At 33.8% G+C, this 23,702-nt stretch overlaps 2 protein-coding genes across 3 annotated transcripts; one reads left to right on the forward strand and one right to left on the reverse strand.

Moving 5' to 3' along the window:
- Positions 1-1,579: 1,579 nt before the first annotated feature.
- LOC117124009 (cleavage and polyadenylation specificity factor subunit 1-like) lies at positions 1,580-21,455 on the forward strand. Of its 2 annotated transcripts, none has more exons than XM_033270127.1 (41): positions 1,580-1,748; positions 2,287-2,323; positions 2,657-2,790; positions 2,915-2,995; positions 3,203-3,351; positions 3,935-4,078; positions 4,421-4,560; positions 4,946-5,056; positions 5,383-5,476; positions 5,852-5,939; positions 6,224-6,314; positions 6,572-6,597; positions 6,965-7,016; positions 7,442-7,539; positions 7,660-7,734; positions 7,918-7,998; positions 8,146-8,235; positions 8,488-8,592; positions 9,531-9,672; positions 9,979-10,154; positions 10,698-10,828; positions 10,954-11,046; positions 11,487-11,571; positions 11,835-11,929; positions 12,257-12,350; positions 13,061-13,150; positions 13,512-13,652; positions 13,932-14,084; positions 14,436-14,552; positions 14,706-14,796; positions 14,890-14,974; positions 15,105-15,246; positions 15,889-15,957; positions 16,801-16,884; positions 17,172-17,348; positions 17,719-17,785; positions 18,859-18,906; positions 19,233-19,391; positions 19,763-19,892; positions 20,349-20,487; positions 20,928-21,455. In XM_033270127.1, exons 1-41 carry the CDS (start codon positions 1,605-1,607, stop codon positions 20,973-20,975), a joined length of 4,296 nt encoding a protein of 1,431 aa, XP_033126018.1. In that variant the 5' UTR covers positions 1,580-1,604; the 3' UTR covers positions 20,976-21,455. The 2 variants fall into 2 exon arrangements, with proteins under 2 accessions (XP_033126018.1, XP_033126019.1); XM_033270128.1 differs by having other exon boundaries at positions 11,490-11,571.
- Positions 21,125-22,932, reverse strand: LOC117124010 (mevalonate kinase-like). The gene has a single exon (XM_033270129.1). It carries the CDS (start codon positions 22,928-22,930, stop codon positions 21,746-21,748), a length of 1,185 nt encoding a protein of 394 aa, XP_033126020.1. The 5' UTR covers positions 22,931-22,932; the 3' UTR covers positions 21,125-21,745.
- Positions 22,933-23,702: the final 770 nt, after the last annotated feature.

Raw genomic sequence — 23,702 nt, forward strand, 5'->3', positions numbered from 1 at the left:
ACGACCTATCGCAAAATCAAAATGAAAAATTCATCCGCATTTATTTTTTGTGTGGAACACAAAAAATCAAATTTCAGTCTTATTTTACATTTTTTTCAAACTAGCAATTCCGTATTATATTTATAAATCTTTATAACATTATACAAAAATTAGATTTTTCTTAAGAACTGAAATTTTGCCGGGAATGGGGCTTTAAAAAGGCCTACGCAAGGACTATATCCTCTGTGCAAAAATTTGTCCTAGAAATCCATCCGAGCATTTCGGAAAATAAGGCCAAATTTTAACTAAAAGTAAAATGAAATACAAGTTCGCAATTACTAGCTAGCAAAGCTAGTCTGAGAATTTATTTCTTAAGAAAACGAAAAGAACTGAGAGTGTCAGCAAAATAATGCTATTTATTTTATCAAGCAATAATCAAAAGTGGTCTGTGCTTCAAATTATTGGTTTGTTTTTTTTTTTTTGGAAATCATGAAAAAATGAAAATATAAGATTGATAGGTCAAAGAAAATAGTTCAACTAATAAAAAAATCTTATGTCTGAAATTTATGAAAAACATGTTGCCCTTAAAGTACATAAAATTATGAATGATCCTACACAGTTATAGCTTCAACAGATCTGGAATCAAACTGTGCCACCACCAGTGGCAGCGCCAGCGGGGTGGCAGGGGGGCTTAAGCCCCCCACCGAAAAGGTCAAGCCCCCTGCCGGACAGAGCTCTTCGGGCAGTCAGACCATAAAACATATAAAAATATGCCCACACCAAGCCAACACATGTCTGTCACAGTCTGAGAGTGCCATTTTCGGCCATCTAGAGATTGATATTCTTTTAAAAAAATCTCATTTGGGAGGGGGTGGGAGGGGAACCCCCTCTCAACCCCTTCTCCAAGCTCGAGCCTATGAGCTCAAGTTCCCCCTGTCGGGCAACTTAGCACCCCCCCCCCAGAAAATATATCCTCAAGCCGCCACTGGCCACCACGTACACTGCGATGTCGTTACAGAAACTCATTTGTGCCAAACTCTATTCACATGCATAACTCTAAAGTTATCAGAAACAAATGTTTAACCATTTTAAATCAAATTTTACCACCATTTTAAACACTGAATTTAAACTCTTTTAACCTTAGATTGCATTTGTTTTTACAAGTTTTAATATTTACTGTTTTACTGGTCTTGCTGTTCTTGGTGCACTTTATGTTTTTTGCAATTTGACTTTTGTCTTTTTTAAATATTTGTGTTTTAATTCTGAAGCTGTACAACCTAAATTTCTTTGTATGTTTTTATATGAAGACTAATAAAATTTCTTGTATCTTGTTTGTATAAATAAACATATAAAATAATAAATACATATAATAATATAAGCTACCTTTGTTTGTTACTGATCAATTGAGTAAAAATTTAGAAACAAGACTATATAAAATTTTGTTTCCAATTTTTCATTCCACTCATCAAATATTTCTTGTCAGTTTGTAAGTGGGCATTACCTAAAGTTAAACATTTATTATTGTATATACTGTACATTCATATAATATGTTTTTATTTTAATTATTATTCTACCTTTCAATCATCTTCAACAGTTTGATATGTGTAACATCTAAACCAGTTACAATGTATGCTATGTACAAGCAAACACACCCACCAACGGGCATAGAGCATTGCATTTATTGCAACTTTTATAACAGAGATGAAGAGAACTTGCTGATTGCTGACACAAACCAACTTCATGTGTACAGACTTTCCAAGGACACACAGGTACAAAGGACATACGTTCGATCAGGAATCTCCCAAATTTTCATACAATCTCTGGGTCTCCTTTGTCAAATACTGTACTCCCAAATGTACAGAAAAAAACACACAAATAGCAAAAACTTCTAATTTAGTAGCTTTTTTTACCAATAATTAAGTATTTCAATTTTTCCTTTGTGTGTCGACTACAAAAATTGATGTCAGCTTTCCAAGTGTTACTGACACTTTAAAACTATTAATATGTACTTCAATTTATATTTGATGTATTATTAATTAGTAGTGTGGTAACTAATTATACAATGTTGATGTTGTTATGATATCTGGATGTGATTGTAACAGTTGCACATCCTAACCCTAACCTGTGTTAAATATAGTTTGCATATACAATTTAAATAATATCATAAGAAGAAAAAAGGTACAACTAGCGTCAGCCACCGAGAGCAGCGCCATTTATACACCCACTTATTAGGTTTAAATAGAATAATGCTCTATTTAAATCATTAATGTTTAAATGCATTTTTTTTTTTCATTCATTTTTTCCCAGGAAAATGAAGTTTCAAAGAATGTTGAAACAGCTGCAGGTATGAACAAATAAAAATCCAAATTTGTTATAAATAACATTGCATTAAATATCAATAAATAAGATAAATGAAAGAGGGGAATATATAAATATGTTGAGTATATCATTAACTCACAGATGTATTGCAAGCAATTTATTAAGTTTAATAATTGTTGCTAACTGATGGGGACAAATGTCTGCGAGAAGATGATTTATATTAAATACTTCAATACCCTTTTAACTAATGAAATCTGATAATATTTGTTTGCTTTTTAAAAAATTATTATAGTATATACTGTACAATGTTGGTTCTTTTTGGTACTGACAATGATGTCCTTTAATGTTTTCTTTTCAGAGTCAAAGCCAAGGAAAGATAGGATAGAACATTTGCAAACCTTCCCAATGTTTGGAAGTATTATGTCCATCAAGTCAGTGCAGTTATCAGGATCTTCGAGGGATTCTGTACTCATTAGCTTCAGTGAGGCTAAAGTAAGTTGCTGTGTGCTTTAATTCTTCTTTAGGAAGAAGCATTTTAGTCAAATTTACAACAACATTATTTATACTTTCAAAAGTTCAAAACCAACAAAAGTCAGTTTTCTTTTCCTTTTTGTAGTTGTCTCTTCTGGAGTATGATCCTGGAACTCATGACCTTAAAACACTGTCAATGCATTACTTTGAAGAAAATGACTTAAAGGTAAATAGCATGTTAATTATGATGTATATTTTTTATCTATTTTGTACAGTTAAAATTGTATATGTGTATATGTTTTGTATTTAATATGTGTTTTTTTAAATAACGGTAAAGAATCCTCTTATCTTATGGTTCAAAGGTTGTAGCTCCAATGTGAAACTTGAGGTCAGAGGTTAAAATCCTATGCTCTCTATTTTGTTGTGTTTACAGGAGGGATACTGTAGCCGGTCCACAATTCCAGAAGTTTGTGTGGATCCTGAGAATCGATGCGCAGCGATGCTTATTTACTCGAGTAAGTTGGTCATTGTTCCGTTTAGGAAGGAGGGCATGATTGATGATGCCGACTTTATCACTGAGAGGTATGCCAACTTTTGATAATTTAATAGTGATTTATTTGATTTCCTCAGAGGTGTTACACATTAGGTTTTATATTAATTATCCAGAGCCCTGCCCAGATCACCCATTACATGTTTCTCTCTCCCTTCATCGCTCATGCTCAGCTTCATTGCATCATTTTTGCCATTCTTTCTTTAATCCTTTCCCTGCTCGAACTTCTGGTCTTCTATCTTCGTTCTTGCCATATGCTCTTTAGTCTTGCTAATGACCTGTCCCTTGATCCAACTAATAACTTCTACAGATATTAAGGCAGCTCTTGATTTTAAAATTTTCTTAATTTAACTAGATTTAGAAGACGGCGTTATTTATTTAAAATGTAATTTTGATTGTTTTTATATGTGATTGTAAAATTTTTGTGACTGCAGATAATTTTTCATTAAATAATTGAATCTTGATGTGATGGAGTTTCATATTTAGGTTATAATGTGGCTGATTGAAAGGAAGGGAGAAGAACACATCCACCCACCATTTATATTGCACATTGAGAACATATGTATGCTGTAACACAAAATTAAAGGTTTCGTTATTCAATTTCTTTCTGTCTAGTCGATCAGCAGTACAGCCAACCTACATGATAGACTTAAGCCAATTGGATGAAAAAATCTTGCATGTGATTGACATCCAGTTCCTGCATGGCTACTATGAACCAACGTTGCTTGTCCTTCACGAACCTCTTCGTACTTGCCCAGGGTAAGTGGTTACAAAACTTTATTGATTCTATAATTAATTAAGTAAGAAATGAAGGCAAATTTGTCTTTGTGGAAGTATAAGAAATTAAATTTGATACAAACACATAAAAGATTATAAAATTGATATTAAAACCAGGATAGCCAGTGAAATTCATACTTGCAATGCAGTCTTATAATGTTACAGAATGTTACCAACATAACATACTGTAGTTTGAGAACCTTGGGCTTGGATCCCAATGGTTACTCGTAGCTCAAAAGACAATAACATATTAACAATTTTGTATGAATTTGAAATTAATCTAATTACATTTTAATAATAATAAATGCTGATTTTTCGCTCTAGACGTATTGCTGTGCGTAATGACACCTGTGGAATAGTTGCATTGTCTCTCAACATCGCTGAGCGAGTTCATCCTGTCATTTGGGCTCAGAGTAACCTGCCTTTTGATTGTATCCAGATACAAGCCGTTCCAAAACCTATTGGTAAGATTTCTACTCGTAGGATTTTATTTTTGCTGAAAGTACCTTCAGTGAACCAAACTATTGTATTCTGTAAAGAAATTATAATCCCATGCATATATGCAAATTTTTTAGCTACCTTATTGTAATTAAAGATAAGTATTTTTAAGATACAATTTATTTTTTCTATTATGAAAAGGTGTCCCATTAATGATAGTTAATGTTTAAGGCTTGTATGTACAGTATTTAGAGAATAAAAATCTATGCTAATTTTTTATGCATACTTTGAAATTCTCGCTCCAGTTCCTAATTACCAAGTCAATAATGTGTTGTTATTGATACTATTTTTATTGTTACTAATACATTTTTTTTTATAAGTTTTTTTTTAAATAATTCTGATTCCTCGTAGGTGGTGTTTTGATCCTCGCTGTCAACTCACTGTTGTACCTTAATCAAAGTGTCCCTCCGTTCGGTGTGTCTTTGAACTCTTTGACTGACAAATCAACTTCATTTCCACTCAGTAAGTACTGTAGATACTAAGTAAAAATGTTGTGGAAGGTAATTCATTGAAATTAAAAGGATGTTGAGGGTAGAAATCACAATGACTATAATGATGATGACAATGTTGTTAATGTTGATTGTGATGGAGATGGTGATGATGTTGATGGTGAATATGAAGATTATGATGAATAATTATAATAATGAATGTTAAATGGAGATGGTGATTTTTGATGTGGTGGTAGAATGGGGGTGATGATTTTATGATGCTAATAATGGTGTGTTTTGATTGACACTAAAGTAAATAACATGTGAGAATGAAGGATATTATTTGTCATAATTTTGTAGAAAGGCAAGAAGGAGTGAAGCTAACATTGGACTGCTGTCAAGTTACTTTCATTAGTTTTGATAAGTTGGTCCTGTCACTCAAAGGGGGAGAGATGTAAGTTATTTTGTATCTTATAGATTTTGAAGAATCGACACAGGCTTTTAACTAGGGTAATTTACATGCGTTCCGAGGCTTGATCTTTAAACTTAACTAATCCAACATTCAGATTAGATAAATTCACTCATTCCTGATGATGGCATATTTAATGTAATATTGAGTCCCAACACGATGGCGTGCATTTCAATACTTGGAGTATGTATTATACTTTCTTATCTTTCGGTTTCTTTATTTCATTATTTGAATTGTTATATTATAATTAATTTATTCATTAAAAAAAATAATAATTATATATTATTTATGTATTTTTAATTGTAATAAATTTTATGTGCATTATATTTATCGTATTAATTATTTAATGTCATTTTTTAGCTATGTGTTGACTCTGATGATTGATGGAATGAGAAGTGTAAGAGGGTTTCACTTTGATAGAGCAGCAGCCAGCGTACTCACAACCTGTGTAAGTGTTTTATTGTGTTCTTTATGTTTCATAAATTCATCCTGTTTGTAATATGAACATCCTGTCCAACTATTGTATAGATTTTGAGGCTTGCCATCCCAAAACCAGCACCAGTGAGTGACCAAAAAATAAAAATTGACTTTTTAATATATTCATATTCTTCACAAATGTTTAAAATGATGGGATATTTACTGGAATTTACTTCCTATTGCCAAGGTTGTGAGTAAAAGTATTATGGCTTGCTTTTTATTTTCATAAAATTTTAATTATCTTACTTTCATTAGATATGTAAAATGGAGGAAGGCTATCTATTTCTTGGCTCCAGACTTGGGAATTCACTGCTTCTTAAATATACAGAAAAAGCCCAGACAGAGGGTGAGTAGGCTATCAGACACAGATGTAGACCTATCTTCAGTTATAATTAACTGATCTCCCTAAAGATTTGTTAGCAAAATTCATAAAGGCCTTGTGCTTCATAAATTCATAAAGGCCTTGTGCTTCATAAATTCCAACTCTGTAATTGACAAGTTTTGCAGCTTGTTGGGTGTGTAGGACATTTCTTTATATGATGTTCCATAAATGTTTTTTTAAACTACTAAACAAACCACAATATGTCTCTTTTTTATTTATAGATAATGTCAAGAAAGAAAAGAAAGATGTAAGTTTATACTAATAATAACTCTTATACATAACCCTCTCAGTTTCTAGAACATCATTGCATTTTCTCTGTTAAACTTTTTAAAACTAGGAGGCTTCAAGGTTAAAGGTCAAATAGACAAAGACAAGTCTCAGTAAAGGCTCTGTCCAGACTGTCACACTTCATGTGACAAATACTTGTCACTAAATCAGATATTTGTCACAGGTACAGTATCTTGATAGTGTGAACATAATTTTAGTCCTGCAAGCAAGAAAACTTGTGGAAAGGTGTGAGCTACTATGCTGTATGTATATTGTACTTTCTGTGAGGTACTCAAAATAACAAGAGTTATGGTGTACATTGCATCATTTCTTTGTTTATGCTACAGGGGGAACCACCTACTAAGAAGGTCAGGGGTGAGGATGCTAGTGACTGGATTGGTAAGTTTAATACGCTTCCTAAACCTTTTGAAGAAGTAAATACCCATACCAGATATTACAAGTGGTTTTTTATTGCCAGGTTTCTTATAGTATTATTTTAACAGGATCTTATATTCCCACATGCATTATTTTCCCAGGAAGGACCTTATATTTCCAATTACCAATACCAATTGCCAATTACCAATACCAATTGCCAATTATTAAGTTTTTAGGAACTATTGTTTCCTGTGGCTTGATATTAAAGCAACATATTCCGCTTCACATTTAATATGAAGATTATCATGAGTAATTTGTAAAGATGAGTTTTTAGTAGATGTTGGTCGATTGATAGTGCTATTGAAAAGAGTAAAAAACGCATGTAAACAAATGTTGTGTATATAATACAACTAAACCATATGGAGATTGTAATTTTAACTTGATTTCAGCATCTGATGTCAGCTTGCTTGAAGATCCTGATGAGCTGGAGGTATATGGAAAGCAAGCTCAGAAAACTGGCACACAAGTTAAAAGTTATACATTTGAGGTATGAAAGAATTCCATTGGATTTTCTGCATTCCATGTCTGCCTAGTGAGACTTCATTTATATTTATTAAAAGAAAACTTAAATTGAATATTAATGATTATTTTCTTATTACTTGATTAGGTTTCTGACAGTCTTCTCAACATTGGACCTTGTGGATGCATGGTGATGGGGGAACCTGCATTTCTTTCTGAGGAGGTGAGCATTCATAATATTTTTATTTACATTTAATATGTACTGATTTGTTGTGTAACCAAATTGAAATTGTTTATCTAGCACTTTTAATGCATAAAAGGTTTAAAGTGCTTCAAGAGAAATGTTATTGGTTTCTTTCCTTGTAGTACTTGTCTAACCAATCCTGTTTTTTGTTTTTTTTCCTAGTTTCAAAACAACCCAGATCCTGACATAGAGTTAGTGATTTGTTCGGGATATGGCAAAAATGGAGCTTTGTCTGTGTTAAGAGTAAGCTTGTTGTGTTTAATTTATATGTTATCACTCTAAAACCCATGCACAATGCTTCTCTTTCAATAAGCTCTAAGTGCATTAAAACAGATACCAGCAGAGTTTTTATGCCACAACTCATTAATATATATACATCTATTATTTTAGCGTACCATCCGACCGCAAGTTGTGACAACATTTGAACTCCCAGGATGCTTAGATATGTGGACTGTGATTGGTCGGAAAGAACCCATTAAGGTATCAGTGCTGTCTTTTTCTCATGGTTTCACATTTCTTGAACTATCAAATATTTAATAAAACAAAAACCAAATTAATATTAGAAGTAGCAAGTGCAAAGTAGGAACAGGGAGTCTGCTAATTTTTCCATTTCTAAAATTTGCCGCACAACTTCTTCCCTCTGTTCTTAAAATCCATCCCTGAATACTTGTTTGATATACTAAATATATTTATGTTACGTTAATCTTTTTTTTTTTTTATTTTATAACTAAGGCAAATGAGGAAGAGGGTTCAGAAAGCCAGTCGGGTAGTAAGACACAAACTGAGAGTGAAATAAGTCATTCATTCCTGATACTCAGCAGGTTAGACTCAACAATGGTATGTAGACACTTCACTTTAATCTGCAAAATTGCTATTTAATAATGATAATACTTTTAAAAGCATAAACATCAAATATTACATTTCATGAATCAATTCTTCAGAAATAGATTGAGTATTCAATTACAGTAAAACATCCATTATAGGAACGTCCATTTTACGAATGTTTAAGATGACAAACAAGAGTGTTGGGGTCAGAAAATTATTGAAATTTATTGATTCACTTAATTGAAATATTTCTATAACATTCGTGTATATTATTATTATTACTTTATTATTTTTGTTATTATTGTTATTGATGTATTGTTATTGTTGTTATTATCATTATTATTATTATTATTATTATTATTATTATTATTGTTATTGTTATTCTTATTATTATTTGGGCTACATTCTTAAAGTTCTTCTTGTTATGTTTGCCTTTTTCCAATTCCTTTGATTTTGATTTTCAATGTTTACTACTTATCTGTTGTAAATTCTTTGAATTGGAAATAAAATGATTGATTGATTGATTGATTGATTGAATGCTAGATATGATTGCGAAATTGCACAACACAATTCATGATCTAACAGCTAGAAAAAACATGATAGAAAGGTCCACAAAACATATAGATGTTGAATAAGAAATAATATTTTGTTAAGTAGAAGAATGCCAGCAATTAAAATAATTTGGTTTTTATCAAAGGTAAATTCAGCTTGGCTCTAGCATATTAGACCATGATGCTGCACTGTTGGTTCGTGCTAGGCCTGGTCACCGTCAGCCTATCGTTGCTATATGGCAGGGGATAGTTAGGTATTGGAAATTGACACCTGATCTAGTTTACAAATTTTTCAATTTACGAACACCCTTTGCTACCAAGGGTACGTAAATGGACGTCTTACTGTAATTTATTAATCAATTGATTTATTTTTAATAATTTCAAATTGTTTTTGCCTAGATTCTTCAAACTGGTCAAGAAATCACAGAGCTAGATCAAAGTGGCTTTAGCACCCAAGGTCCAACTGTTTATGCTGGTAACCTGGGCAACAACAGATATATTTTGCAGGTTTCTCAGATGGGGGTTAGACTATTAGAAGGGGGTAAGTAAGTTATTAATTTGAAAGTGAAATTAATGTTGTCTATTTGTATGGGGGCTAATGATAGTATCCATTTTGAAGGGAATAAGTAAAACTATTTTAAAAGAAGTATGACCTATATGTATTTTTTCACCATCAGCACATTTGTATTCCTTCACGATGACCATTTAAAGATATATTAGATAGTTTTTTAATATTTTGAATTATTACAGTGTATTTAGGTCCCTTCAGAAGAGCAGTGGCTGGCACTGAAAAAAATTTTCCCTAGTCACAGGAAACTAAATTCGTAAATATTATTTTTTCTTTCAGCCAATCAGCTGCAGCATATTCCCTTGGATGTTGGCTCTCCCATCATGCTGTGCTCAGTTGCTGATCCTTTTATTGTGATTATGAGTGAGAGTGGGCATATCATACTGCTCAGCCTCAAGGAGGATCCACATGGGACAGGTCACAGACTCAGCATACTCAAACCAGAGATACCTCAGGTACTCATCTCACAGCTTACTCATTTGCATATTTATTCATTTATTTATTTATAAGCCATGGAAAGGCTTAGTGTAATGGGCTTCTAACAGCTCATTCCTCTATATTCATTAGTGAATATGGGAAAACCTTTACGTACTTACTTATATTAATGTATTATTGCTTATTATTTTTGTCATATTTCTGTTAACATTATTTATATTAACTGTTATTACTATTATCATTATTTATTTTACGAATCAATCTTTGCCCTACCTGATGTGTTGTAGTACTGAATGCTCAGTACGTCCCCCAAATGCTTGTGAAAAAAAATCTTGCAAGTTATTTTTTTTGTTTTTTTTTGGGGGGGGGGGAGTTGTTATCAAACCCACAACCTCCAGTTAACTAGCCTGGTGTCTTAACCACTCGGCCACTAAGCTTGCGTTTGGTGGCTGGTGATGAATCTAACCCCCAAGTAGCAGTGGGTACTGCAATGCTATTCCAATGGCATTTTGTGTCAGGAGAAATAATTCAAATCGATGAAAAATTTTTTTTTTTTTTTTCAGACGTCAAAGATTTTAGCTCTGAGTGCATATGTCAATGAGGGTGGTATGTTCACTACCAAATGCAATGTGAAGAAAGGTGTAGTGAAGAAAAATGAGAGAAAAAAATCAGATACAGTCATTAGTGAAGCAAGGTATTAGTAATAACATGGAAATTGATATATTAATATTAATGATGATTGTCAGTTTATATATAGTGCATTACATGAACTTTTTTATAATTTACTAAACATAATTGGTTTGTTTTTGTGAATGATAGGCCAACTGTTGATGAAGAGGATGAGTTATTGTATGGTGATTCTGAACCAACGATATTTAAACCCGCCGAGTTGACCGAGACCATGGAAACCAGGTAAATGACTAAGTTGTTTTTATTATGTACTTGTGTCTGAACATCGTATTACCCAATTTCTGAGGAATTTCCCAGTCAAACCCTTAAAAAAGTTATTTACAATATTTGTAAGTATTCAATTCAATTCAACTTGACATTTATTTATTCCTTTTTGAACAAAAATGTACAATACAACACAATTTTCTTATAAATATAGAGTAAATGTAAAAAAATTAATTGTGTAAATTTAATAAACAAGTGACAGGAAGAAAGCAAAACCGAAGAAGATAAGAGAAACAAATCTTGTGGTGGGACAATTAGTATTTGTATCCAAGATATAATATTTACTTTTGTATTTCATTAAGTTGATGTCAAATTAGGGTAAAATCAAAGTACTTGTGATTGAATTTTTAAAATAAAGTTCATTTACTTACAATTTATATTTGTTGTAATTATTTTAGCAGCAAGCCAGCAGATGAGGTCCAAGAAGAGGTTGTTGACCTCAGCTACTGGTGTCTTGTGTGTAGAGAAAATGGGTTGCTTGAGGTAGGAACATACAATATAATGATGATATTAGTAGTAATAATAATAATAATAATAACAATTGTAATAATAATAACAATAATAATGGTAGACTTATATAGCGCATTATGATAAGCCCTTTATGCACTTCACATCAAAACTGCGGACACTGGATTAAACATGGTAATATTGATTGGATATTTCAACATTAGGGAGGGCTCTGTCCAACAGATTCACAATGTTATAATAATGTTTTGCCGCTAACTCTTTATCTTACCTGTGTCTAGATCTACAGCTTACCTGATTTTGTGTGTATGTTTGTAGCCAGAAACTTCCCAATGGCTGGCAAGGTACTAGTGGACAGTCCTATGGTCACCACAAGGTAAGCACACACCAAGTCCACCCTTTCAGTACGTCATTGTAGATACAGTTGAACTCGCCTAAGTTGAATCCAAAATGCCATTGAAATGTTGTTTATCTTTGATAAAATTTGACTTGCAGATTGTTAAATAATGAAAAACACAGCAATGTGGCATGTCAAAATTAGATCGACTTAGAAATTATTCGACTTAGAAATTATTCGACATGTTTAACTGTATACAGTTCTAATTAAATTGAACTTGGGGGTTGACATATTCTGGGTCAACTTTTACACAGACCTGGTAAAATATTCTACCAGATATTGTTAGTATCTATATTGTTTTTCTAGTGAGCAGGCCCAGCAACAGCATGATATGTTACCAGTAGTGAAGGAGATTATGATAACTGGACTTGGCAAGGGAAATAGCAGACCGTACTTGTTTGTAAGTAATTTATTTAAATCTTAGTTAAAGTATATTTCTTTTTTATTATTTGTGGCAAAGACAAGCCAAACCAGTCACTCTTCGCAAAAATCGATTTTTAGTTATTTATACAGGGTTAAGCAGTAAAATTAAAGTTATAAATTTTAAAAGAAAAAAAAATAACTCTATCAATTTGTTTAAACATACATCATACATTATTTGAGAAATCAGAATTCTAAGTTTATGATTTTGGCCATTTCTCATGCAGAGACCATAATCAAATTATTAAAAAATATTGTTTTTTATCATCAAAATATGTGGATTGAAATATAAAACATATTTCAATAATTTTGACATGCCAACATGTTTTGGTCATCATTCATTATTGAACCACCGACCACATATTTAAGAACCTGGGGCCAGATTTATCAAACTAGAAATCAACTTAAATTCATCTTAAGTCCATTTTTTTGCTAAAGTCAAATTTATATTGCTTAGCTTAAAAATTGCTTAAAATTAGATAGTCGATTGTACGTTGGCGCCATCTGAGACGATTTTTCAGCCAAGATTTTGCTAAGATTGGGTAATAAATCAGCTTAAGATATTTATTAGGGACATCTTAACTTTTTGACTTAAGACATTTGCTTAGCTGAGATTAATAAATCCCAGGCCTGGATCAAAACTGCTGTGTCAGCCTCTCCAACCAATAATAATTTGCTGTTCTTTGGCAGGCAATTGTTGATGATGACCTCATCATATATGAAGCCTTTAGTTATCAAGCACATTCAGATCAAGAGAGGTTACAAATCAGATTCAAGAAGGTATGTCAAAGCTTACCAATAATATAACTTATTTATATATAACTGATTTATTTATTTATTACTACATCAACAATGTTAAATCGCCACTTACAGGATGGTTAAATTATAACAATATAGATATAGATTGATAGATAGATATATATGTAAAAATAAAAATGTCAAAAGTATCAATCAAATTGGTTTCTGGTGCAAAGAAATAAGTGTTCACAAAATATCTGACTATTTTGTTCTGTACATAAAATAATGCAAATTTATATTCTGTTTGTGGAAATTTGGTTCATTCACATTGTTTACATTTGCTGTTGATTTTATTCAAAAATATAAAAACAAATATATTTGATTTATTGGTTGGTTGAAAAAGCTCCCTCACTCAATGATGATGAAAGAAAAGAAGTCAAAAAAGAGAGGACAGAAAGCACAGGATGAAGAAGAAGCTGTGCAACATAGGAAGACCAACCGATTGAGGACATTTGCAGGTGTTTCCTCATCCTTTTATTCTGGGGTGAGTTGAAGGGCAAGGCAGACATATAACAATATTGGTATTGAGGTGGTGATAACAATTCAGTTGACAACAGCAATGATGATGATTGAAAAAATTGGTATTCAGCTAGAGTGATGACAGCATTGGGTCTGTTGATAACACAAATATTCATAAATTGTTTATTATTTATATCAAAATATGAATATCAATGAGAAATTACAGAGTCTGGATATTAATTAATGATTTTGAATGTATAAAGATTTTACTAATACATTCACCATTTCTGTATGTGTCTTTTAGGTTTTTATCTGTGGTCCATATCCACATTGGTTGTTTGTCACAGCTCGTGGTTCCTTGCGGATGCATCCCATGCCGGTTGATGGTGCCGTCACTTGCTTTGCAGCATTTAATAACGTTAACTGTCCAAACGGCTTCTTGTATTTCAACAAACAGGTATGATGCGAATAGAGGTCATGCATCTAATAAAATGGCGCATGTGAATCAAGTGCCATAAAAGTCATACAATTTGAGAACACACGAATTGATCATAAGAATGAAATAACTACCAAAAGGCTGCTACATAATTCTACTCCCCTTTTCAATTTCTCTTCATTGTAGATTTAAATAAATAAGTCAAGTGTGAAGTCATTACTGAGGTGTATGCTCTGAGCCCACTCTTGACACCTTACCATCTTACTTCAAGTGGGGTTCTAGTGGCAATATTGTAGTCAGTACTGAGTTGTACACTCTGAACCCACTCTTGATGCCTTACCATCATGTGATGAATCTTGGTCTTTTTTATAGGGTGATTTGAGAATCTGTGTGCTGCCCTCTCACCTTTCCTACGATGCACCTTGGCCTGTGCGTAAAGTCCCACTGAGATGTACACCTAATTTTGTTGCTTACCATCTTGAAAGCAAAGTGAGTTTTCTGTCTTTCATTCCTTAGTTGTAAGGTTTTTTTTGTTTTTTTGGTAAATCCACTGATTTCCCAAAATTTGATTTTCTTATCCTAATTTTAACTTTATTTTTTTGGTTGATAATCTTGGTGAATTTTTCTTTCCATCTCATATAGACCTATGCTGTAGTAACCAGCACAATTGAAACTACAATCAAGATGGTTGTCATCAATAATGATGAACGAGAAATCAGTATACCAGACAGAGGTCAGAGCTCACTGCTTTTAAGTTCTAATATGTTTTTAACAGAAGTGAATTTGTATCATAATTTAATATATTTTTGGCGTTTTTTTATTTCAGATGATCGTTTCATCTTCCCTACAAGAGACTCATTTTCAATTCAGTTATTTTCCCCTTTGAGCTGGGAACCAATACCAAATACAAAGTACGTTTTTCCTGTGCATGCCAGTTGATAACTTTACTAATACTAATATAATCCAAGTTAGTTATATTTATTTTAGCATGCATCGATATATATTTCCTTAGTTATTGTTTATGAAGTTTTTTTTCTTTAGAATTGAAATGGAGGAATTCGAGCATATTACTTGCCTTAAAGCAGTCAGTTTGAACTGCGAAGGCACAGTGTCTGGAAAGAAAGACTACATTGTCATGACAACCACTTATGTTTACAATGAAGATATCCAATGTAGAGGAAGAGTAAGTGTTGTTGACTTCTGTCAATACAAACATTTGAATAAAAATATATGAAAAACTATATTGTAACCTTCTCTTACAATCCCATTTTTAATCTTAAAAGTAGAGAGTAAATGAGGCACGTCATGGCGAAATGGTTAAGTTGTTGCACAGGCCAGTATTGAGTAAATGAGCTATAAAATAAATATGGGAGCTCAAAAAATTGCCTAAAAATCTAAATTTGTTTTTCACTACAGATCAATAGTTTAATGTCTTATTAATCATGCCCCAAAGTATTAGTTCCGGAAATGGCAACGAATCGTTTATTTAACGTTATTTTGATAGTTAATTCTATTAAACAACGTATGCACAAATAACTTTGAAAGGCAATTACTCAAAATCAATTTATCTGGACTCTCTTAGAGTGCTGTACTTTCACTCTCCAATAACTTAGGCTTGAAATGTCCAATTTCAATGAATGACCCCCTCATTTTAAAGATCACATACTCAGGTATCTGAAAATACCAATAACTTGAATTTCAATTTTTGCTACAACTTAGCCATTTTGCCACAACATGCCTCATATATTCTGTATGTGTCTTGTTTGCTGTATTGTACTTAATATATAAGAGGCAACTTCATTTCAACTGTCTTTTATTATTGCAGATATTTATCCTTGATATTATTGAAGTAGTACCAGAACCAGGACAGCCACTCACAAAGAACAAAATGAAGGTAAGCTTTCTCTGCGCGGCCGTCCCAGGGCAAAACAACGTAACTAACATTTTTGTCGATTTTGAGATAATATCATTTGGGAGTATATTAAGCACATCTGAATTACCTGTGAAAATTTCAGGTCTTAACAATGAGTCGTTTCGGAGGTAGCACCAAATATCTTTAACCACAAAACTTAAAATCTAGTGATTTTCCGTGGTAAAGTAACGTAACTACAAGATTACGGGGCAAAACAACGTACTGTATCTACGATGAAGATACGTTGTTTTGCCTCGGAATGGTATTCAAAAATTGTTTTGAGCTGATGGAGTTTGGTAAGGTGAAATCAACTGGTTATTGGTGTTTCCATATCAATAATCTTAACAGCAACGTGTGATAAATTCCCAAAATATGTCCTATTTGCAACAACACTGAATCTGACATGTTTCCGAAGCAAAACAACGTATCTGTGAATATCGTTAATAACTTTGCAATAAACAAATGGTTGTAATTAAAATTTCACATATAATCACAATATATATAGATATACAATCATGTAAAATTTCAAAAGGCTACGACAATTTATTACCAAGTTGCAAACATGCAAAAAGTGAAAATTTCAAGTTACGTTGTTTTGCCACAGAACGGCCATGCGTTTAACAATTGTTTTGTGGGGTTATTAAAAATGTAGTTTGTAAGATTGAAGTGATAATGGATTGGCCACTGGAAGGTAGAGGACTCCCATCAGGTACACGTAAACGTTGACATTTAAAATATCCCCATAAAATTCACTCTGATAGTCCAGCATTCTTAAAAATTATTTTAAGAATAATGGTATTAGTAATGGTTTGATTTCTCTCACAGACTCTGTATGATAAGGAACAGAAAGGACCTGTAAGCTGTATCTGTGATGTGTGTGGATTCCTGTTGTCGTGTATTGGTCAGAAGGTATGTATTATTTTATAAGTAGTTTACCTATCTAGCTAAAACAAATTAATATTTCTTGAAAGTTTGATGGTAATTATTAATAACAAGATCATCAAACTTTCGGTACACCATGTGTAAAAAAATATGGTTTTTGAGGTAAAACCACTGGTTGGCTGTCTCCAAAAAACTTATGAGGGTTACTTGTTGAATATAGAAGAATCATACATCATCAAGTCTTCGTCTGTTGTCTATAGCTTGTTTACAATTTTTTCATGAATGTTGATATTGTTTTCTCCTCTCTCCCATAGATTTACTTATGGACATTTAAAGACAATGACCTGATTGGCCTAGCCTTCATAGACACTCAGGTGTACATCCACAGGGCTCTTAGTATCAAGAACTTCGTTATTGTCACTGACATCACAAAGAGCCTGTTCCTCTTACAATACCAGGAAGAGGACAGGACACTAGCTCTTGTCAGCAGGGTAAGTGCTCATTAGTTTATTGATTTATTCTTATCCTGGGTAATTCAGTCTGTAAGGAAACAATGGACTGCTCCACCAAGGTTTATTATAAATCTTGCAGGACATGTTATATTATGCTGAGTCAAGGCAGCAAGCAATATATGCATACTTCTGCAAACAACTGTTTTTTTTTTCACAACAAAGAATGACACTGCAAGTTTCATAGACTTTAGTTTATTAAGTGTTGCTCTATCCAGTACAACTGATGAGTGTAATTAGAGGAAGTAGCATTTATTTGGTATATATTTTGGGCAGGGTATATCCATAAGTGTATTGAATTTTACGTACTTTTGTAGGCCTACATAAATAATATTTCGTGTTTGATTTTCAGGACACCAGGCCTTTAAGGATATATGCTGCTCAGTTTATGATTGATGATAGGCAGCTGGCCTTCCTTGGTAAGTTCAGCTGTGTCCACAAGAGTGACAAGTATGTGTGATTTGTGTAGATTGATTGATTGAATTTATTCAGTGTAAACACCAAGGATAGCCCACGAAAGTCTAGAAGAAGACTTATTTCCAGTGAGGTCCTTCTGGTGGTGATTGGGCAGTACACCGGAAGGCAATCCACTACTCTTTTCCGAAGAGTGTACTGCGTTCTTTAAAGTCAGGCTCCAGAGGAAAAAAAATATTGATATGTTGTAGAACTGATTTTTCTGAGACAGAAAAAAGTTGTTTGACGAAAAACTGAGCAATGGTGAATGAGATACAGATTTTTTAATATTTAAAAACTGGGGGAAAAAGGGGCGTAACCGCCCATTTTTATACCTTTTCCCCCAGTTTTTAAATATTCAAAAATCTGTATCTCGTTCACCGTTCCCCAGTTTTTCGTCAAACAACCTTTTTCTGTCTTAGGAAGATCAGTCCTACAACATATCAAAATTTTTTTTTCCTCCGGAGCCTGACTTTAACGTGCACATAGGCCATAATGCACATGGGACCAACGGCTTAAAAGTCTCATCTGAAAGACGGTGCGCTATTGTAACTTGTATTTAAGCCTTCTAGCTGAAACACAAGGAGAGGCAGCGATGAGAATTGAACCGGGGACCTATAGATCTCCACGGTTCAGCGCACACACTGGCTACCACCAGATTAGCCGACTGAGCTATGTATGTGTGATTTGTGTATGTGTGATTTGTGTATGTGTGATTTGTCCTCCACAGTATCAAGTTTTATTTGCTTATTAGTTGGTTTAATAAATTGCTCAGATCAAACGTAAACATATTCGCAATAAAAACAAAAATTAGACAGATTTGAAAAAATGAATTAGAGCAATATTTCAAATATGATCAACGATTCTATTAAATATGGTTAGAATAAGTTAAATGTTAATAAATTGAACAGCAACCATAGATGATTGAGCAAGTAGTAGTAGAGATTTTTTTTTTAAGTAAAACTTTGTAACTATAACAGTATATAATGTATAGTGCTCATTATCTCTATTATCATTGATGATTTTTTTTTTACTTTAGTGTCAGATGCAGAGAAAAATCTGATTATATATCATTATCAACCAGAAGGTAAAGACAATATTATATCCTGTATGTACAATATTATATACCGACAACATCGATTTTAGGCATTTGATTGGTTAAAAGCATTCCTTTGGAACCGACAGGGAGGGTGAGAGAAGGTTGATGGTCTCTTAGTAACCTATATACCTTTACACACACAGGCAAAGACTGTGGCACATTCTAGTAGTAGTTAACTTTTAACATGAATATCATTAGTATGTCTTTCTGTGATTTTAATTATAACCACTTCAATAGTAGTTGTGTATTCATTTTTGTGTCTTTCTTTTGTTATATATCTACAGCAATATCAATTGTTTTTCCTATTATTGTAGCACCAGAAAGCTATGGAGGTACACGTTTACTTCGTAGAGCTGATATCAATATTGGTGGCCAGGTGAATACGTTTGTGCGCGTCAGTTGTAAACGACATGATCCAGCCAGCGACAAACTTATAGCAGGACCGTCAGAAAGAAGACAAATAACGTACTTTGGTTGGTACAGATTTTGTTATAATAATAATAATATGTATGTATTTATATATGTATTTATATATGTATTTATATAGTACTCTACACAAGTTAGTGCTTTCCCACATTATTACCCCAGTTATTGTAACAATGCCTATGGGGGAAATACCATAGTTTGCTGCATAAACTAAATCAGTGCATGCAGCATTCAAGCCTCACTAGGTACCCACTTATACTCCAGGGTGGAGAAAGACAACCTTGGCCAAAGACAAAAACGACTTACACAGGAGGAGTTTTGAACCCCCGACCTCAATGTTGAAGAGTCCGAGCCACAACGCTACGCCATTCACTTCCACAGGTTGTGAACACAGGTATATTTTTTTTTTGTCATTTAGCCACACTTGATGGTGCCATGGGATTCCTTATGCCAGTCTCTGAAAAAACCTACCGACGTATGCTGATGTTACAGAATGCATTAACAACAGGTTATCCACACACAGCTGGACTCAACCCAAAGGCCTACAGGTAAACACTTTGTCAAATACTATTATGCATCTTTCTTTTGTCATTTCCTGATTATTTGACTGCTGTAATAAAACTGAGTTGATGTAATGCGGAGCATGCCAAATAATATTAGGGGGGCAACAGACACAACCTCCTCCATACATTTTAGAATGCTTTTGGCACCCAGACAGAACTGGAACCCCCGTCAACTAACCAAAAATATCAATATGTCTATCCAAATAACATTATTTTGACTGCCAATCCCTAATTGTTGTCTGAAAGCTCAATTTTGGGCCATGTACTAAACCATAAAAACTCACCATGAACCCTACCAGGAATTCTTATTCAGGGACCCTGGCCGAGGCTGTAGTTTCCCCCCTCCCCCCTTGCTGTCGGATATATGGGTCCCATTTATGTAAATTTCTAGAGCCACCACTGGTTGAATGTTTGCTAACATGTTCATGGTTCCTGTTGCAGGCATGTAAAATACAATGAGAGAGTACTGATAAACCCAAGTAAGAACATCGTGGATGGAGATCTACTCTGGCATTTCAACTATTTAAGTGTAGTTGAACGAAATGAACTTGCAAGACGGATTGGTACAAATGTTGAACAGGTACTACATTCACTTTCTTTTCAGTCAATTTTTTATATATTATTGTACTTGGTTACACAACACACATCTTCTCTCACTTATAAACGTATTCATGTGGTACAAGTCGCTGCTCACAAATAAATAAAATTGAAATTAAAATTTAAAAAACAAATACAGTGCACCCTCCAATTCGAGACCACTTTTTCAAAGAATCAAATAACAATTTTCAGTCCCTCAACACAAAACTAACCCTCTATTTGGAGACCACCCCAAATTTTCAGGCCCCAAAGATGGTCTCAAATTGGAGGGTGAACTGTAGTTAGAAATAGCCAGTTAGTGGACTGGAACCCAAGGCTGGTGACAGTGATCAAATGATTGCAGTACAGTGTACCTTACCAAACCTATCCTATTCAGTGTAATTTAAAGTTAAAAAAAAAATTTTTATTCTGTTTTGTTGACAGATTCTTGATGACATCATGGATGTTCAGAGGCTTACAACACACTTTTGAAGGACAATTGTTGAATCTGACAGATATTTTACAGGAAAAACAATTTTATCAATTCATGGCAGTTTATTTGTTTCAGTAATGTTTACTTAGTAGAACAGAGGGCACAATACAAAACAATCAATGAAATCACAGATAATCACAACAAACTCTTTGAGCTGTAAAATAATGTGTTTATTAAATCACAAACTTTGCAACTCTTGATTATTATGTACACATATTGAATGTGGATGACAAATGTCTAAAATTACACTCTGTAATAAAACAACAGCCATTTTACAGATACATTACTTTTGATTTAAAGTTTGTGTGCCAAAAAGCAATTTTTTTTAATCAGGTTCTCTTGGAGAAAATAAATTCATGATTTAACTCAATACAGTAAAAATGAATAAATTACTAACTTAATGTATGTCGTCACTGTCAGCAATGACTTTGTAAATGTGTATTTATACCAATTTGGTAATAAAAATGTCTTAAAATGAATGGAGTTACATGTGCTGTGTCCTTCATACGAGTTGACATGTGGAATTTTCAGAGCACAATTACATATTCTTAAAATTTGCTCACCTCAGCCCCATGTATGGTGAAGCTGAGTAAGTGTGGACCCCATGGAGGAATCCCTGCGCCACTACTGACTGCAAGATAAACCAATTTGCAGAATGGCATTTATTCATAACGTAATACTCTATTAGTTTCTTGCAGTTTACAGAAATCTCATAAACAAAGTCTTTATATATTTTCCTATCTTTAAATGTCTAGGAAATTAGGCCTATTTACTTTGCAAAGCATTTTGGAATATTATTTTTTGATTGTCTCATTTCTTCAACATTTTTATGGAGCAGCACTCCAGATCTCCCGACATTAGTTCTCCAGCAACAAAATCCTTTCTGTTTTAAATCTCTCATCAGCTCTTCCAGGCCTACACTTCCAGGAGGAACCAGACAATATGCACATCCTCCTCCACCAGCTCCCGTCAGTTTACCACTGAAACCATATTGCATTGCTAGGTGGCAAATTTCATCAAGTTTTGGGTGCGATACCCCAAGTGTAGATAATAATCCCTGATTCATATCAATTAACTGCGTCAGTTCACTAAAATCAGTGTTACCCAAGTTGAAATTATGTTGAACTGTGTCTGTGATAGCACCTATGGCATCCAATACAGGTTGAACAACTGCAGGCCATACTGATTTTCTTTTGTGAACTTTGTCAACCAAGGTTTTTGTCTCCCTTTTAACTTTTGTATCAATGAGGAGGATTTCTAGGACTGGACATTTTACAGGAGTTATTTCTCCAGCCTTGAAGTTGATCAGACCTCCAAAAACACTGACAGCATTATCAACACCAGATGGCCTGCCATGCAGTATATGCTCAGCTGAGAATGCCCATTGATTCACAAGTTCAAGATCACTGCTATTCAGTCCTTTCTTACCAATAGCATCCACAGCTTTCAGCATGGCTGCTGACAGACATGTTGTATAGGATGCTGACGAACCAAGACCAGCACCAATAGGGAGGCAGGATGCTACTTCAACATCCAATGGGAGGAGTTGTGTTATGCCTTTCGAACCCACAATCGATGAATATAGATACAGAAACACTAGCACGGCTGGGATGTCAACAGAAGTTCTTTGATCCGCGGGAACACATAATTGAGCATTTGAATGCAAGCGTTCTATATCCTCTGCTGAAAACATGGCTACATCATGCACATCTTTGCACATAAATCCTCCAAAAGACTCGGCCATTTGTTTAATTGTCCAGTGTAAAGTCATACTAAAATCAACCAGTCTTAAGCAGATATCTTGATCTTTATGCCAAACGTGCACAAATGTGGAGAGATCTAAGCTGCCCGCCAATGCTGGCTTACCATACACCACTGCATGCTCTCCAAACAAGATTACTTTTCCAGGGGCGGTTACAAAAATCTCATTTTTTCCAGCCTCCATTTCAAACATTCATCTACCTGTATGAAATACAAAAAAAAAAAAGATTTAATTTAAACTTCAGTTACTCAAATGTATATGAAAGTTCCAATCCTTTTTTTTTTATATTGCCACTGACTGTATTCATGACCAAATAATACACTTTGAGTAGCTATGCACCATGGTAATCCCAAGTGTTGGCGCTTAAAATCATCATTAAAAGCCTTAGAGAAACATTTATACCCCATCATGCATAGTTCGGATAGGATGGGGTTTGCTGACCATATATGGACCATATATGTTGAAACGTAGTCAGTTCATTACAACATGGAACTGGCACTTGAATCATGAATACTTACTATTAATTCATTTAGATTTGGTGGCGGATTTGTCATCACTATTTTTCTTGATCACTCTTCCATCGGTTGGAATTAGGTTTGGAATGCCATTGGCAATTTGATAAGCAACACCAAGCTCATCATTAACAAGCTCACTCTTCTCAGAATCATATCTGCAACAGATCATAGTTCAAATTCAATGCAGCTAGTAGTGGGCAGTGGGAACCAAAGGGCTTGGAGTGGAGGGGTCACATTGGACAAAAAAAGCTCCCCTTGCCTTGGCCTTACTTATTAGTACACTAAATATTAGGCCTATTCAGTATCCTCAGAAATCATGATTCACCTTATTTTGCCAGTAAATCCCCTCACGTTTAATTAATTAACCTCCACCCCACAAAATACATCAGACTCCCCCTCCCCATGCCTGTTACCTAAGCCTTCTGTGATCTACCTAACCCTGCCTAGGC

Source organism: Anneissia japonica, unplaced genomic scaffold (genome assembly GCF_011630105.1).
Source record: "Anneissia japonica isolate Jap-2015-1 unplaced genomic scaffold, ASM1163010v1 scaffold522_len1101056_cov227, whole genome shotgun sequence".
NCBI lineage: Eukaryota > Metazoa > Echinodermata > Crinoidea > Comatulida > Comatulidae > Anneissia > Anneissia japonica.